Source organism: Neofelis nebulosa, chromosome X, assembly GCF_028018385.1.
Source record: "Neofelis nebulosa isolate mNeoNeb1 chromosome X, mNeoNeb1.pri, whole genome shotgun sequence".
NCBI classification, from domain to species: Eukaryota; Metazoa; Chordata; class Mammalia; order Carnivora; family Felidae; genus Neofelis; species Neofelis nebulosa.
In genome coordinates this window covers 12214500-12233008 of record NC_080800.1, presented here as the reverse complement: position 1 = coordinate 12233008, position 18509 = coordinate 12214500, and the positions used below count along the sequence as shown (strand labels likewise).

General features: G+C 40.3%; 1 protein-coding gene across 3 annotated transcripts in view; it reads left to right on the top strand.

Annotated features, from left to right (window-relative positions):
• Positions 1-18509, top strand: part of ACE2 (angiotensin converting enzyme 2) — a 41851-nt gene that overhangs the window by 3008 nt on the left and 20334 nt on the right. For all 3 annotated transcript variants that reach the window (XM_058712788.1, XM_058712789.1, XM_058712787.1), the window contains 7 exons: positions 4290-4448; positions 8209-8302; positions 8737-8880; positions 11068-11180; positions 12806-12911; positions 15384-15481; positions 18200-18369. In XM_058712788.1, coding sequence (XP_058568771.1) covers positions 4290-4448; positions 8209-8302; positions 8737-8880; positions 11068-11180; positions 12806-12911; positions 15384-15481; positions 18200-18369 — 884 coding nt within the window. The remainder of the gene's footprint in view (positions 1-4289; positions 4449-8208; positions 8303-8736; positions 8881-11067; positions 11181-12805; positions 12912-15383; positions 15482-18199; positions 18370-18509) is intronic.

The window sequence follows — 18509 nt, the reverse complement described above, 5'->3', positions numbered from 1 at the left end:
AAAATATTAAAATGCAGAGAGGAAGCAGGTGGCCACCAGCTACATGCAGGGAGGGCAGTCTGGTGGTGAGGAATGGCTTCTGCTTCTGCGCGTGTGCCGGGTAACTGGCTAAAAGAGCAGTGAATATATTTTGGCTAACTCCTTCGGTTTAGAGCAGTTTTGTGGGTGTTTCAGACTTAGTGATAGGACCTAGGGAATAAGGTACGGGTTTTGTCCTTTCCTTTTACTCTAGAGAGCTTTTAACGACAGCTTTATTGAAATACAATTTATGCACCATAAAATCCACCAATTGAAAGTACACGATTCGATGCTTTTTAGTATATTTACAGAACTATACAACTTTCGCCAGCATCTAACTGCAGAACATTTTCGTCTCTCCAGCAAGAAACCACATGTCCGTTAGTCATCGCCCTTCCTCCCAGCCCCCAGCCCCAGGCAACCACTAATCTACTTTCTGTCTCTAAAGATTTGCCTCCTTTGAACATTTCATATCAATGGACTCGTAGGAAATGTGGTCTCTCGTGTCTGGCTGCTTTCACTTCGCATGTTGTGGCACGTAGCGTTCCTTCCTTCCTTTCTGTTGCCAAATAGTATTCCATGGTATGATTTTTCTTTACTTTTCATCATAAAAATGTTCAAACATGTATAAAAGAAGAGAGACTGGTCTATTGAATCTCCTCGTACCCATCACCTGATTTTACAAATTATTAACACTTTGGCCAATCTTGTTTTATTTTTCTACCCAACCCCTCATTTATTGGATTATTTTGAAAGAAATCCAAAACATGATCTGGTTGGATGCATAAATATTTCACCTTGTAGCTCTCAAAGTAAGAATTTTTAAAAGAACCTCAATAACACTACCAACCGCTTGATGAGAACTCCTCGGTTTTGTCAAATATCTATCAGTATTCAAATGCACCCTACCATCTCATTTTTTTAAAAATTTCAGCTCTTTTGTGTGAATCAAGGTCTAACCGGGTCCTCTCCTTCCAATCATTTTGAAGGATGTTCTTTAGTTCTCTTTTAGTCTACAGAATTCCTCCCTCACTTTTTTAACAATTTATTTGCTGAAGAATTAAATTTCTGGTTCTATAGAAATTCCCACTATTCTGGATTTGCCGATCATGCCCTGTAAATGTTGCTTAACATGCTCTTTTGTCCCCTATATTTCCTGTAAATGTCTAGATCTAGGGCAGAGGTCAGAACACTTTTTCTGAAAAAGGCCAGATAGTAAATATTTCAGGCTTTGTGGGCCCCATGGCCTCTGTTCAACTCTGCCACTGTAGTGCAAAAGCAGCCATAGATGACACAAAAATGAGCGTGACTATGTTCCAATAAAACTTTATTTACAAGAATAGATGGTGGGCAGAGTCCTGATCTAGAGACTTGATCAGACTCAGGTTTCACCTGTGGGTTATTTAATAGGTGTGGAAATGGGATTTCCACTACTAGCATGGTACAGGAATATTGAGCCAAGAAATTAACAAAAAGCTAGTTTAGGTCCCTAGAGCTCTGGAAAAAAAGACTAGCTTGGGAAGGAACAGTATGTCCTTAGTGGGCAAAATTCAAGGCAACATCATGCATTTTTTTGTCTTACGATTTAAAGTATGACACTTACAGTATGGTAGTGATAAATAGAACAGATATCTTCAAAGTTCCTATATCAGTATAATTTAAAAAATGTTCTGAGACCGAGCCCTTTTGGGGATCGTGAGTTGTTTCCAGAAGAAATTGAGAATAATATTATTCCTATAATTTGGTATCAAAGTTTTACCAGAAATTTTGCTTGACAGTAAATCATCCTGGATTGGGTGAAGAAGGGTAGAGGTTTCGAGGTAGCTGGTGGGTTGCGTAGATGAGTCTGTACCAGAGACCAAACTCTTCTTTCCATAGTCCACTCCTTCCCACTCATGCGTGTTACAGACAAGACTAGAATGTGTTGAATACAATCAATGGTCACTGGTTAAGAGCGTTAGCTTTGGAGGTAAACATCTGGGTTAACACTCTGGTTCTTTTAATTACTAGCTGCGTGTCCTAGGGAAAGCTACTTCCCAGCTCTGTGCCTCAGTTTCCTCATTTGTGAAGTAGAGATAATCACAACTACCTCAAAAGATTGTTTGTGAAGATTAATTGGGAAGTGGTTCCTGAGGGGTTGTGTGTACTCAATAAAGAGAGAAATCATTTCCCGTTTTTACTGCCACTATTCTACTCATCTCTTTCTTGTCTGAGCCGTTGTTATGTCCACACACCATTTCCATCACGTCACAAGCCTGCTTGGAGCCCCTGAGTGATTCCCTAGTATTCAAAGAATAAAAGTAAAATTCCTTGCCTGGAAAACCCAATCATGCCTGAAGTCCCGCGTTGGGATTGTTACTAATTATCTATTGTGTTAAAAATGACCATAAGCTTAGCAATTTAAAACACTACACATTTATTATCCCACAGCTTCTGTGGGTCAGGAATCCAGGCATTTTCTAGTTGCATCTTCCGTTTCTGAGCCTTATGAAGTTGTAATCGAGGTCCTGGCTAGCGCTATGGTCTCATCTGAGGCCTGACGGGATGAATCCACTTCGAAGCTAATGTGGTTAGTGGTAAGCATTCAGATCCTTGTGTGCTGCTGGACTGAGGACCTTAGTTTCTTGCATGATATCACCCAGAGCCCATCCTCCATTCCTCGACGTGTGGCCCTTTCCACAGGGTGGCTCACAACATGGCATCTCGCTGCATCAGAGTCAGCAAGGGAGACAGAGTTTTAGCAAGATAAAAATTATAATCTTATATAACATAAATATGTACATCCTGTCACCTTTGGTATATGCTGCTGGTTAGATGTGAATCATGGGTTCTGCTCACACTCAAGGTGGAGGCGATCACTCAAGTGTGTACCACCCAGACAGAGGGATCATGGGAGCCATCTTAGCGTTTCTCTACCACAGGATCCAGGACCCAGATGCTGTCAGTTGATTGCTATATTCACTATTTATATCTCTCAGCCCCTTTATGCACATATGAATAACGGAGACACAATGATTTTCTATCTCATGAGATTAAGAAGATCAAATGAGGTGAATTATTCTGCAAAGTACTCTACATCCATCCAACTCCTACCTACTTTAAGGTCTTCTCCATGAGAGCTTGGCCAAATCTAGTTGCCTGCATGAGTCTTTCTTTTCCTATAGCAGAAACTGCTTGGCCCACTCAAAGCTTATACTTTATCATATGCTCTTATATTTCATTAATGAAACATTCACGCTGCATACCTTATCTGTCTGATAACACTGTAAGCAACTTAAGGGCAAAGAGTTTTTTTCTATAAATTATAAAATAGCTAACTTTTTTGAATGTTTAGGATGTACCAGATACTGTGATAAACTTTTTGTTATTTGTCAATTCTTCTCATCGTTACAACAACCCTTTGAGGTAAGTCCTATTATTACTCACGTTTTACAGATAAGGTGACTGGCTCAGAGAAGGTAAGTAATTTGCCTAAAGTTGCACGGCTAGTCACAGGTGTCTGACTCCAAGAATGGAGTTCTTACTTGTCTCATAGGCTACCTCTTTTATACAGTCTGGAGAAGTACAATGTACAAAGTAATTGCTTATTTCAGTCTGTGATAGATGGAAATGAATTTGTACATTGAGAAAAGACTGTGCTAGAAGAGTCTGGAGAAGTCCACTTGCCTATACTGATGTTCAAGATGGGGGCCAAGTGAGTCCTGGCATCATCACCTGCTCGTTGGTTTCTTTGACTGTTAGAAAATCGCCATGGCTACCAAAGGGCCATGTTCTGGGCTACCTTCTTGGGGGAACATAATTTAAGATCAGAATCTCTGGTAAGTCATGGCACTGTGGGGCTTACTGCAAACTGATTCTCATTTCTTGCGGTTCCCAGTGTCATGAGGGGCTGTATTCCCATTAAGTTTGTTCTGAGCTTTACTGGGCTCTCCCCTTAGAGCATTCATCCTCGAATCCTGGATCAGCTCACCCACGTCACAGTGCTAAGGCCATAAATTCCAGGGCCCCACGATGTGAATTATCTGTGAGAATGCACTTCCAGTTCTGGGGACAGGACCCTGGGGAAAACTAGGCACTGGGCCAGAAAGAGAGAGTGACCAAGAATGGCCTGCTAACTCATAACCTAAGCTTTGACCTTCAGCAAAGTAGAGAACTAAAACTACTCAGGAAATATTAGATGTTCCACCAGATGTTTTTTTGGACAGTATCTCCTGTTTTATCCGTTCAAGCGGTGCCATTCTGACTTCAACTTTATTTTTTTGTCATTTCAGAATGAGGCCGGGGCCAAATGGTCTGCCTTTTATGAAGAACAGTCCAAGCTTGCCGAAACTTACCCGCTAGCAGAAATTCACAATACCACCGTCAAACGTCAATTGCAGGCCCTTCAGCAGAGTGGGTCATCAGTGCTCTCAGCAGACAAGAGCCAACGAGTATGTGAACATTCTAGCGCTGACCTCAAGAGTTGAAATATTGGGGAAACATTAAATGTTAATATCCCCATGGCTGCTTCCTTTATCTGCAGAGATAGTAATGCTGACATTAGAGAGAGCTCTGTGCCTAGGTAGGGTGACCACATAATTTGTCATCCAAACTGGAATCCTTCTGCAAGTGAAAGAAGACACTGGTAATAATTATGTTAGGACACAAAGTCAAACTGGTGTGGTCTGGGCCCTGTGTTGTATATGGGCACCCTATACCGAAGTCACCTCCCTGAGGACCAGGTGGCCTGAAGAATATACTTAGTCTATGTCATTCATTCTCAACTAGGGGTGCCCCCCAGTGACATTTGATGATGTCTGGAAACATTTTTGGTTGTCATAAGTGGGGAAGGGGCAGGGATGCCGCTAAACATTCCACAATGCATGAGACAGACCCCAATGACAAAGAATAATTTGGTCCACAACATTAATAGTGCCAAGCTTGAGAAGTCCTGTATGTGGTCCAATTCTTTCCCCTTTTTCATTCTTAACTCTTTTCTACGTCTTTAACGAGTGGCTAAGAACCTCAGCTCAAACTGCTTTAGGGGTGGGTGAGCCATCTCTTTCCAAGACATCCATTCCATCTGTGGGCCCCTTTAATTGATAGAGATACTCCCTCCATTGAGCATTAAGTGCTTTACCACCATTTTGTTCTGCCTTCTGGATCCAAATTGCTCTTTCCTACAAAGGTTTTTAAATAAATGAAGGCAGCTATTTTTTTAAACTAGTTGACCCCTGTTTTTAAAGTTTATTTATTTATTTTGAGAGAGAGCGAGAGAGAGCACGAGCATAGGAAGGGCAAAAAGAGAGAAGAGAGAGAGAATCCCAAGCAGGCTCTACGTTGTCAGGGGGGAGCCTGACACAGGGCCAGAACTTACTAACTGCGAGATGATGACCTGAGCTGAAACCAAGAGTTGGACACTTAGCTGATGGAGCTACCCAGGCGCCCCAAGTCCTTTTTGTTTTTTGAACCTAAGATATCATCTTTCGCTCCGTCAGTTTTCGTCTCTACGATAGTTTCAAGTTTCCTAACCAGTCCTAATTGCTGTCTTCATTTTCGGTAACCTTGAACTAGACATGGCACTCTGCGTTGGTTCTGATGCATGAAGGTGATCAGGAATAGGACATTGTACACCCTTTGCCCTACATCTATGAAGACAGTCTAGGACTGTATTAGGTTTTTGTTTGTTTGGTTTGTTTGTTTTTTGACAACCAAATCCCATGTTGGCTCATATCAGCATCACTGTCCAGGAAGTTTCCAAGTCTCTTCCACCAATGTTGCTCTAAAATGATAGCTTTCAAAATTCTATTCTTAAGTAGGTAGTTTGCTCAAATTCAAGAAAGCCTGTATTCACCCTATTAAAATAACATCTCTCATCCCATCTCTCTAGCCTAGGAGTCAGCACACTTTATTCTGTAAAAGGAAAGATAGTAAATATTTTAGGTTTTGTGGGCCATCTAGTCTCTGTCACAATGAGTCAACTCTGCTGTTGTGTCAGAAAATCAGCCATAGCTAATACATAAGCAAATGAGTGTGGCTGTGTTCTGCTAAAACTTTACAAAAACAGGCAGCAGACAGCATTTGGTCTGCAGATCATAGTTTACAGACCCCTGATCTAACCTACTGAAATATTTTTATCTAAAATATTTGGCTATTTAACATCAAAGTCTTCTTTCTCAGTTGCTTGTCCTCTGGAATTCTGTGTTGTAATCTACATCTATAAAAAGAAAAAATTCACGATAAGGACAAAGATAAAACCATGTGACACATATCTTCCTACAAGTTGATATTTATTATTCCACATTCTTTGGATCCAATTATCCAACTAGCTATTAATCCACTTTATCTTATCCATTCCGTGCTTCCCATCTTTTTCTCAAAGACACCATGTGAAACTTGGCCCATTGGTCTTTGAGAGTCTAGACAGCCTGATCTATCCTGGGTGGAACGTGGACACTATATTTTTATAAGATTCTGGGTAGTTCTAATGTGCAGCCCAAACTGAAAAACACAGAAATGCATGTAAAATATTGAACTGTTTGGGAAGAGAGGAGACTCAAGAATGCATGAATACAATGGAGAGGGAGGAGGGGAGATTGAAAAAGCAGGTACACAAAGAGACCATGAGGAGTTTTGTGCCATGGTAAGGAATTTGGATTGATGCCTTTGGACTATGGGATCTTATTGAAGTTTTAATCATGGGATCTATTTCATGTTTTAGGATAATGACTTTTGTGGCAGAGTGAAAGAATAATGGAAGGGGGAAATAGGAGAAGAGAAACAGAGCCTTTCATGTGGTGCTTCTTAAATCAAATGTAGGGGAGAACCAGTTCCTTCTTTCCTCTCCTATCTTTCCTTTCCTTTCCTTTCCTTTCCTTTCCTTTCCTTTCCTTTCCTTTCCTTCCTGCTTTTCTTCCTCCCTCTCTCCCTCCTTTTCTCCCTCTCTTCTTCCCTTTCTTCTTTTATTACCAATCTATTACAGATCAGTACTTGGCTAAATCCATTGACATGCTGAGATGTCATGGAAATATCAAATGGTTTTTTAAAGTTTATAAACATTCATTCTCTTTTTTTAAAAAAAATATTCTCTTGATTCCTGTACTTGTCACAGAATAGAAACAAAGAATTTGCTGTTTTGTACTGGTCCATGAACCATACTTTGAGTAGCACTGCTTAACTCTATTACCTTTACTCTCCTTTACCTACAAGATAAAGTTAGGGGCGCCTGGGTGGCGCAGTCGGTTAAGCGTCCGACTTCAGCCAGGTCACGATCTCGCGGTCCGTGAGTTCGAGCCCCGCGTCAGGCTCTGGGCTGATGGCTCGGAGCCTGGAGCCTGTTTCCGATTCTGTGTCTCCCTCTCTCTCTGCCCCTCCCCCGTTCATGCTCTGTCTCTCTCTGTCCCAAAAATAAATTAAAAAAAAAAAAACGTTGAAGAAAAAAGATAAAGTTAAAACTCTTTGGTGTGGCATAGATGGCCGACCCCTCGTGACAAAGCCCCTGCTTACCTCTCCAGTGTCACTACTCCAGTTTCCTTCAACGTGTCATCACTTCTGGAAAATTGCTGCTCTTCCCCAACCTCCATCCATCTTTTAGGCTCTGCCTTCTATTCCCTTTTTCTACTTGACCAATTCCTACTTCTCTTCCAAGTCATGGCACTGATGTCCCTTCCTCTTTGAAGCCATTCCTGAATCTCCAAGTTCTTCATTTATCCACCTCCTGCCAGACTGCCACATCACTTTTTCATGACAGTTCTACCACTTGTCCCTCGATTATGTAATTATTGATTTCATGGCTGCCTCCTCGTCCCATGGCCGTGGGGTTCCTTGAGGATCCACGGCTTGTTCATGTCAGAGTTATCAGAGTGTCGGACAAAGTAGATGTTCAGTGAATGTGTTCTCGGTGAATGCTGAATGAACAGCAAATGCACTTCTCTGTGTACCTGGGAAACATCCTTGGGATTTTGGTGGATCCATTTATTTCAGTCATTCCACATATATTTATTATGTATTTCTAAGGCTCTGTGCCAGTTGATAGTGGGGGAAATTTAACAGAGATATTCCTACCCTACATAAAGGAGGGTGCTTGGCAAAGATGGGAATTGCTGTATTTTGAGGCACAAAAAATCACATGGTTAAAAGGACATCCTTACCTTAGCGTTCTATATAGCACATCTCCCACATTGAACATTGTTTATTATGCTTAATTTGCAGTTGAACACAATCTTAAATGCAATGAGCACGATCTACAGTACTGGAAAAGCTTGTAACCCAAATAATCCACAGGAGTGCTTATTACTTGAACCAGGTAGGCTATTAATTTTGAGCAGTCATTATGAAATTTAAGTTTTTACTCTAAGTTTTAAAACTGAGATTGACACTGGATGATGAAACTGTGCCTTTCAAGTGGATAATCCAAAGATGATAAGATTCCAAATAGGTGTTTCAGTACATAGGTGAACTGTTAACTTATCACAAAACTTCATTGTAAACTCTGTCACATTCTAAGTAATTTAACTAAGTAGTTAAATGATTTCAACGGTTTATTTTTTCTGCAGAAATATTTTGGAACTATAACAAGGATGAAGAAATCGAGAAATCATGAGATTTCACTTAATAACTTTATGGCCTCGATGCCTGCCAGCCTTACTTTTAATTTTATAAAGTTCATACAATTGTTTACAAATAAAAATTTTACAAATGCATGGTTTTTTTTCCCTATTGGGTGCTTTGCAATGACAGGCTTGGATGACATAATGGAAAACAGCAAAGACTACAATGAGAGGCTCTGGGCTTGGGAAGGCTGGAGGGCTGAGGTCGGCAAGCAGCTGAGGCCATTATATGAAGAGTATGTGGCCCTGAAAAATGAGATGGCAAGAGCAAACAGTAAGTTCGCTGGTCTATAGAGATCCTGATGCTCTCTGTGGGGGCCGTGGGCTATTTCTCATGAATTACCAAGCCTGCCCTTTGACAGAAGTGGTATCCATAAATTAGTGATCATCTCCTGAACAAATTCAGGTGATGTGTCTCAAAGAAGAAACTACAAGGGGATAAGGAAAGATGCGCTGACATTCTACAGTTTAAGGAGCTCAGCAATGAGGCTGAACGACAGGACGTCAAACAAATCAGTCGTCTGGGAAGGTATCAGGAACCCAAGCCTTCCTGAGGTAGCCTGGGGATTGAGTAGGGATTCTATTGCTCTGACAGGATGGGAGACAGAGACGCTGTCTCTCACCTAAACTCCTATCTGGCTACAGTTGATTCTTAAAGGTCATTTGTGTGTTTAACTCAGGGTGGTGTCCCAGAAAGAAAAAAAAAATCAGATTAATTTAGGCTGGAAACCCATTATGTTCTGCAGTTGTAATTATAACTCAAATCATGTGGTCATAAAAATCTTAACATGGGGCTTAAATTTCCATATCTCCTAACTTATTCTCCTGCCTGAATAATGAGCTGAAGCTATGGCATTACGAGTAACTTTATGCTTTGGTGATTCACTGCCTCCTGGGGTTGAGTAAGGAAGAATTTTTTTCATCTGTTGTTTCTCAGTGCCTTTCACTGCCACTTAAACTTGTATTCTTAAGCCACAGGCAAGCTGGGACAGCAGCTCATCACCATATCTTTCCATCCAAATATTTCTCTCTCTCCTCTTCCTGATCATCCATTGCCAATGTGCATGTGAAAATAAGAATTTTTGAAATACATTTGCAAACTGTATTGGCTAATATCCTAATGCAAGCCTGTGTTTCCAGATGACGAGATACTACATGATGCACGCAGAGATGTTCTGTGTATACAGATAATCTGCAAACAAACACAGGCCCGCTGTGGCAATGTCTAAGATGAGTTGATTTACATTTGAAAATAGAAGGCCCTGAACAAGAAGAGAATTTAAAAACTCAAATCCAGTCACATGTTTTATTTTATTTTATTTTTTTCAATATATGAAGTTTATTGTCAAATTGGTTTCCATGCAACACCCAGTGCTCATCCCAAAAGGTGCCCTCCTCAATACCCATCCCCCACCCTCCCCTCCCTCCCACCCCCCATCAACCCTCAGTTTGTTCTCAGTTTTTAACAGTCTCTTATGCTTTGGCTCTCTCCCACTCTAACCTCTTTTTTTTTTTTTCCTTCCCTTCCCCCATGGGTTTCTGTTAAGTTTCTCAGGATCCACATAAGAGTGAAACCATATGGTATCTGTCTTTCTCTGTATGGCTTATTTCACTTAGCATTACACTCTCCAGTTCCATCCACGTTGCTACAAAGGGCCATATTTCGTTCTTTCTCATTGCCATGTAGTACTCCATTGTGTATATAAACCACAATTTCTTTATCCATTCATCAGTTGATGGACATTGAGGCTCTTTCCATCATTTGGCTATTGTTGAGAGTGCTGCTATAAACATTGGGGTACAAGAGATCCTGTGCATCAGTACTCCTGTGTCCCTTGGGTAAATTCCTAGCAGTGCTATTGCTGGGTCATAGGGTAGGTCTATTTTTAATTTTCTGAGGAACCTCCACACTGCTTTCCGGAGCGGCTGCACCAATTTGCATTCCCACCAACAGTGCAAGAGGTTCCCGTTTCTCCACATCCTCTCCAGCATCTATAGTCTCCTGATTTCTTCATTTTGGCCACTCTGTCCAGTCACATGTTTTAAAGCCAAAGATAGAAACTGAAGTATGGAGACAGTAGAGACCAAGGGTTAGAAGACTCGGTGGGTGCTTTTGCCTCTTCCCAGTCGTGTGACGCTGGACAAACGATTCCACCGTCCAGGAACAGGGTGCTAATCTGCATGGTGGGGATTTTAATAATGTCAATCTTGCAGAGTTTCTGTGCTTCTTAGAGGAGATGATGCATTGAAGAGAGAGCAAAGAGAGAGCAGAGAGCAAGCGCTTGACAGACACCAGCTAGTGTTAGTATTCATTTCATCCCTTTGAGTTGACATTTAGGAGGACAATAAAAATGTGACAGATCTTTGGATTTTTTAACCTCCCACCAAGGCTGATCTATGTATACCGTGCTTTATCTCCTTCTTTCCCTTATGTTCTCTTCCTTCTCCTTTTAAAAAACAGATTATGAGGACTATGGAGATTATTGGAGAGGAGATTATGAAGAGGAGTGGACAGATGGCTATAACTATAGCCGCAGCCAGTTGATTAAAGATGTGGAACATACCTTCACACAGGTAACCAAGGAAGCATACACAGAGACAGATGTAGGGCAGTGCGCGGGAAGAAGGGACGATGACCAAAGGCATTCTGGCTTGTTCCTAATGCACTAGTTAGCCATTCCCAGGCCTCAGAGTTATGGAATATTAGAGCTTGAAAAGATTTGAAAGAGTAATAGGACAGGCCCCATAGATGAGCAGAGTTACTCTGCTTTCCTCTCCTTTTCAGCCACTGAGTGGCCCAGCAATTACCAATAGCAAGGTTATAAGAAGGAGAGATTATCGGATGGAATGGTCTTCGTGAACTACCTGGGACCCACCCTGTCTTACTTTGTTAGCAGCTGTAGGCTTTGCTTCCTTCCTCAGGACAATTGATAGTATTGTTTCCTTACCTTTGACTGAGGGAGCCTTTATATGGAAGGCAGAGTATCTCATGGACACTTCTCAATGTCTCCCTCTTCCTTCCTTTTGCCCCCCACCCCTCCCCCTTACCCCTGTGCCTTCAAACTTCTTATGCAAACCTACTGTGTCATAGCCATCGTTAGGCAAAGCAATCAAAAATGGAAGTTGGGGCAACAACTCCTCAGAAAAGAAATGGGCAAAAGATTTGAGCAAGTACATCCTCAAGGAGATTATATAAATGACAGATAAGCAAGTAAAAAGTTATTAGGGAAATGCAAATTAAAACCATGTTTAAAAACCACCACACACCCATCGGAATGGCTACGGTTAAAAAAGACAGGCTTAGCAGGTGCTGGTGTGGGTGTGGAGACGCTGCTGATAGAAATGCAGAATGGTGCAGCGGCTGCAGAAAGTGGTTTGGCAGTTCTTAAGAAGTTGAACACACACTTACCATCCGACTAAGGTGTTCCACTCTTAGGTATCTATATGAGAGAAATGAAAATATAGATCCATACGAAGATTCATACATGAACGTTCATAGAAGCATCATTCACAGTAGCCCCAAACTGGAGACAACCTAGTTGTCCTTCAGCTGCCAAATTGTATCCAAGAGATACTAAATGAAGCAAACTCTGACGTAATCATACAGTGACATGCTACTCAGTAATAAAAAGAATGAACTACTGATACACGCTGTAACATGGATGAACCTAAAAATCATGCTGAGTGAAAGAAGCCAGATGCAAAAGATTACATATCACATGACTTCATCTATATGAAATTTCCAGAACAGACAAAACTATAGAGACAGAAATCAGTTCAGTGATTACCCCCTGGGGCTGGGGACGGGAGTGGAATTGACTGCACATAGGCACAAGAAAACGTTTTGGGGTAATGGAAATATTCTAAAACTGGGTAACAGTGATGTTGTCCAACAGCATAAATGTACTAAAACTCATGAAACTGCACATTTAAAAGTAGGTGAACTTTGTGGGATGTAAACGATACTTCAACTTAAAAACAAAGGAAGTAGGTAACATATTAAAAATGAATATTTCTTTGCATCTGGTTTCATTTTGGGACCTGTATTCCTCCAGATGTGTTTGTTGGTTTATGCAGTGAAGTTAGTCATCATCCGTATCTGGGAAGACATGTCTGAAGAGATTCCTATTTTTGGTGGTAGGGATTGGAAATTGGAAAAGGCTACTCTTGGTCTTAAACTTTCTTCCTGGGCTTTTCAGATTAAGCCACTGTACCAACATCTTCATGCTTACGTGAGGGCAAAGTTGATGGATTCCTACCCTTCCCGTATCAGCCCAACTGGATGCCTCCCTGCCCATTTGCTTGGTAAGAAACTCCAGGAACTCTTTGTGTACTTTGTTCTTTGTTATTTCCACCACTAAAGTTGTTTTTTGGAATGAGGCCCAACATAAAACTTTTGGGAAATGTTGCGAATGAAGTTAGTAGCATTGTAGAAATCACATTTTGACAGCACTTTATTCAACATAATTATATAACATAAATTGTTCTTTATTGCATCACTTTATTTTACACATGAACGAAAATTATGTTGGCCACGACTCAAAGGATAAAGGGATTATTTAACATAACTAGAGAGAGAATTTCAAGTTCAAATGAGAGTGGAAATGGGGAAAATAAGTTTTTCAATTTAAGTTGATTGGCTAAGCTCTTGAGGTAGAATTTGAGATTTTAGTATTATGTTGTCAGAGGAAAGAAGCTTGGTAGGCTGTGGTTGGCCAGGGGTGAAAGAAAGGCTTTTGAAAATTAAGGTATAGCTTGAGTGAAAGCTTCGTAAGTTTATTCTAAACTGCACCAATTACTTTTGCTGCAAAGTACGTGGTTTGGAATCATATGGGTTATGAATGAAGTCTTTGCCATGAAGAAAGATGCCTAACTTAGGAAGAGACTCAATCTTCCAAGAACTTTCTATCCTGCCACAGAGGTTTCATAGACCATGAAAGACCTGGGGCCTTTTATTGAACCTCCTAATTCCCTTCCATAGAGTAGCCATCCTTCCTTCCCCTCTACCACTCCCTAGAAGCCAAGGCCAAATAAAATATTTGTGCTTGAAAAGTTCATGTCATGGATACATAGCATTCCTACCAAGCTAAGTTTCTGCTAGCTAATTCTTCTCAACAGCCTTTAAAGCTCTCTCTTAGCAGGAGAGAATATGGACAAAGGACCTGTGGAGACTTTTTATTCTAAGGCAATATATAAATGCTCTCTACAATGTCTTTGGTAGGCATCCTTCAGTAATTCAGTTTCTGCCTAAACCTATCTAGTGTGATGTGACTCTTCTTTCCAAGGTAGACTAATCTAGTGCTATGTGGCACCAATTATAAGCAAGTTCTGCCTTATGTGGGACTGAATCAACACCCCTCTAATGTCTTCCATTCATTACATCTAATTCCATGATATGAGGTTATCCAGAATGTGTTCATTCTTCTTCTACAAGATGGCCTTCTGGATATTTTAAACAACCATCATAAAAGGCACAGCATAGTACCTGGCACAAGAGTATGTAATCAATATATTTTAGTGATATTATTGTTACCATCATCTGCTTCTTTCCAGTTAAATATCCTATAGAGATTTTTAGCCATTCTTTAAAACTCAATTTTCTAATTGTTCTCCCTGGGACAAGCTGTCCTTTGTTGATATCTCTCTTTAAATATCATGCTCAGAACTGAACAGTTACTCCAGATGAGGTTTGGCCAGTATTGAGTAAATATGGTATCATGACTTCCTTTGTTCTAGACACTATAATTCTGTTTATTTATCTTGAGATCACATTTGTGTTTTGGAAGCCATGTTATACTGTTTGTTGGGTCTCTTTTGGTCTTTTACATGTTGATTATGTCTCAGCCTGAAGTCACATATTACATATTTTTATAGTGGATACATTTTCCTTTAAGATTTAAGCATTGAACCTTACATTTATTTCTACTGAATTTTATTGCTTAAAACATGAGTTCATTGAAATATTCTTCATGTTGTTATATTGCCCCATTACTTTGTTGCCAGCATTCTGGTCTTGCTGTTAGATTGACTTTTTCTTTTTTTTTTAATGTTTATTTACTTTTGAGGGATAGAGAGAGAGAGAGAGAGAGAGAGGCAAAGAGAGAGAGGGACAGAGGATCTGAAGCAGGCTTTGCACTACTACCCATGAACTGCAAGATTACGACCTGAGCCAAAGTCAGATGCTCAACTGACTGAGCCACCCAGGTGCCCTTAGATTGATTTTTTTCCAGATCCATCTTGCCTTTTAGGGTCTCTGGCCTTGGGATCCAATTTAACATTTGTTTGTGGTGTTTGAAAAATTACCCAATTAAATGTATTACTGTAGTATAGTGATAAAGGTAGAACTTTGTTACTAGTTCGTAGAGTTTCCTGAATGATGATCCTACATGATCTCTCTTGAGTCCGATATTAGGAATTACTAGTGGTTTAATTTGCAATATTTTGTCCCATAGATGGTGGATATTATCTTTTTCTAATCTATAGTAGCTTTGATGTTCCATACATTTAATACATTGTGCCCTTGAATTGTAATTCGAAATGGGAGAAATAGGGATAATTTCCTGTCATTTTATCCTTTTAGAGGAGATAGAAAAAAGAAGGGAGTGTTGAAAATTTTAAATAGGAGTACGGAAAAAGAGGTAAATGAAGAGAAACTAGATGAAATCTAGAATACTATATGGCCTGTTTGCCAATCCTAAGTTATGCACTGTGTAAAATCAGGTCTATACTTCTGCTGTCTTTGCTATGTATTAACAAAACTTTTTTTTTAAAAAATAGGCGATATGTGGGGTCGATTTTGGACAAATCTGTACCCTTTGACAGTCCCCTTTGGACAGAAACCAAACATAGATGTTACTGATGCAATGGTGAATCAGGTAGGAAGAAGAGGCCTTAAAAACCAAATCCAAATCCTCAACTTCATTTCTTTTTCTGCCATTTTTCTCTTCTTGTCTTTTGCATGTGAAATCATGTAAATAAAAAAATTTTGGGGCGCCTGGGTGGCGCAGTCGGTTAAGCGTCCGACTTCAGCCAGGTCACGATCTCGCGGTCCGTGAGTTCGAGCCCCGCGTCAGGCTCTGGGCTGATGGCTCAGAGCCTGGAGCCTGTTTCCGATTCTGTGTCTCCCTCTCTCTCTGCCCCTCCCCCGTTCATGCTCTGTCTCTCTGTCCCAAAAATAAATTAAAAACGTTGAAAAAAAAATTAAAAAAAAAAAAAAATTTTAAGCTAACTTAAATATATTTCTTATGTAGCTTCATGGAAAAGTAATTTACAGTGCCAATGACGTCAAATACCTTGAATGATAAATACGGTATTGATCTTGCTGAGAGGTATTAAAAATGGAGACGACCTGGGTTTTCCATTAAGCAGTAAGATGTGGAATTATCAACTGGTTGGCATTACTCTTTCTAGAGTTAGTCACTGCTAAGTAATCAGTCCGTAATCTCCACGAATAGAAAAAATGGTATGATGAGAAGATTTTCGCATATTTAAAAAATCATTATTGTTAGAAATATTACAAGAGTCTTTAAAATAATTTTTATTTTATTTTTTTTTTTTAAATTTTTTTTTTTCAACGTTTTTTATTTATTTTTGGGACAGAGAGAGACAGAGCATGAACGGGGGAGGGGCAGAGAGAGAGGGAGGCACAGAAGCGGAAACAGGCTCCAGGCTCTGAGCCATCAGCCCAGAGCCTGACGCGGGGCTCGAACTCACGGACCGCGAGATCGTGACCTGGCTGAAGTCGGACGCTTAACCGACTGCGCCACCCAGGCGCCCCTAAAATAATTTTTAAATTACTTTTTTGTTACCATCTTGGCAGAATTGTTTAAGTTCTCTGTGTTTCCTGCCATTGGTGAAGTCATATTATAATGATATTTTTCTTTATTCAGCCAATAGTCTACCTTTTGGGGAAAGAATTTATGATCATACTCCCATTGGCTGTCTAAAATTTCTTCAGAGAGTTGCACCATAATTTCCTTTACTATTTACACATTGCCAGATTTTCCTTTGTAAACAGTTTCAAATCTGTAAGCAACCGTGCAGCAAACATTTTCACATACACAACATGATCCTGGGAAAAAGCCACGACAAAGTAAGAACGCGAAGCGGCAAGGCCTCCCATCTCCTGCAGCTGTGCTAGGTCCGTTTTGCAGTTGAACAACAGCACAGGCTCATCTTTATGTAGCTCTTTAGCCCATCTACGGGGTTTGTACACCCACCATCTCTCCTAAGGTCATCTTTACAACAAACCTATGAGACTATCAGGACAGGTATTTTGATAGATCCATGTTGCAGGCGAGGAAACTGAGGCCTGGGGAAATGACTGGCTCAAAGTCACAAAGACAATCAGTGGCAACTAAGGCTTGAACTCAAAACTCCTAATATTTCCAGTTCCATTTTCCATTCTCTCATTGTTCATTTAACAGACGCTAACTGTGCTTACTAGTCTACACTGTTTTAGTATACGTACATCCATTCTGCTTAAGAATGCCGTACCTGTTAATACCAATATTGCCTTTAAAGGTCAATAGTGAAAAACATCCGTAGTGTCACATCCTGTTTAAATCCCCAAGGCTGATAGAAGAGAAAAACCAGACTTGACTGGTCTTTGAGATCAGAGGAAGTTTTCTGTGTCACCAAAAGCAATTCAGGAATTATCCGCCAGTTACACAAACTTTGTTTGCCTGATATGGGCCTTATCTCCAAAGAAGTCCTGGTCAGTTCCCAGAAGAGTTTACTGGATGGCAGACGCTTACTGTTGCCCCTCTCCATTTCCAGAACATTCTGAAAGTTCAGATTCCCATACAAGCTGTGCAGCAAGGCCCGGCTACTTATTGGCTACTTGGTCGCATGCAGGCCTTTTTGGTTCCAAAAGTCCATGACTCCGTGTGCATCTGTTTGTGTCCTCCACTGAGCCCAACACTAGGCCCTCACTCCTTGAAGGAGCTCAGTCAATGATTGTTGGCTTTAGTTGAATAGATTTCTTAGCAAAGAGAAGGTCATTGTTGTTTGTTTATGCTTGGAATATAAAGAATAAAGACAAAAAATATCACACATAATATATAATATTTGTATTTAAATTTAATATTTGTATTTTCACATTAATATCACTTTAGATCAGTGGTTTATATATTCTACTTTTTCCCTAAGATTAACTTATAAAAAATCAGTAAAAATTCTTTATAAATTGAATTTATTTAGGTTTTCCATCCCATGAAGACATCATTATTTATTCAACCATTCTGGTGGTGGTTTCCACCATTTTCTTTATTAAAAATCATTTTCCATGTTGTATACCTTAAATTTACACAATGTTATGTGTCATACATATTTCAACTTTAAAAAACAATAAACAAAAAACCCATTTTAAATGTCATTCTTTGACCTAATTTCTGATAATTTCCTAGGTTAGTTTCCTAGAGACAGGATTACTGAGACAGGGTATAAACACTTTGAAAGCTTGACGTGTCCATACATGTTGCCAAATTGCCTTCCAGAAAGGCTATGCCTCTGTACATAGCCAAAAGAAAGAATGCTGTTATTTTAATGCTAGAATTAAATGCTGTTCTTTTTTTTTTTTTTTTCCTTTCCAGAGCTGGGATGCAAGGAGGATATTCAAGGAAGCTGAGAAATTCTTTGTGTCTGTTGGCCTTCCCAACATGACTCAAGGATTCTGGGAAAACTCCATGCTAACCGAGCCAGGCGACAGCCAGAAAGTGGTCTGCCACCCCACAGCTTGGGACCTAGGGAAGGGTGACTTCAGGTAGTGAGGACGATCTGTACACAGCTGATACTAAACTGGGAGATGGTGGAGGCAGGGATGACGACGATTCTGGATTTCTTCTCTGCTTGTCTGAGCACAGAAGAGATGTGTGAACTCTCCTTAAACGAGGGCTCAGAAGT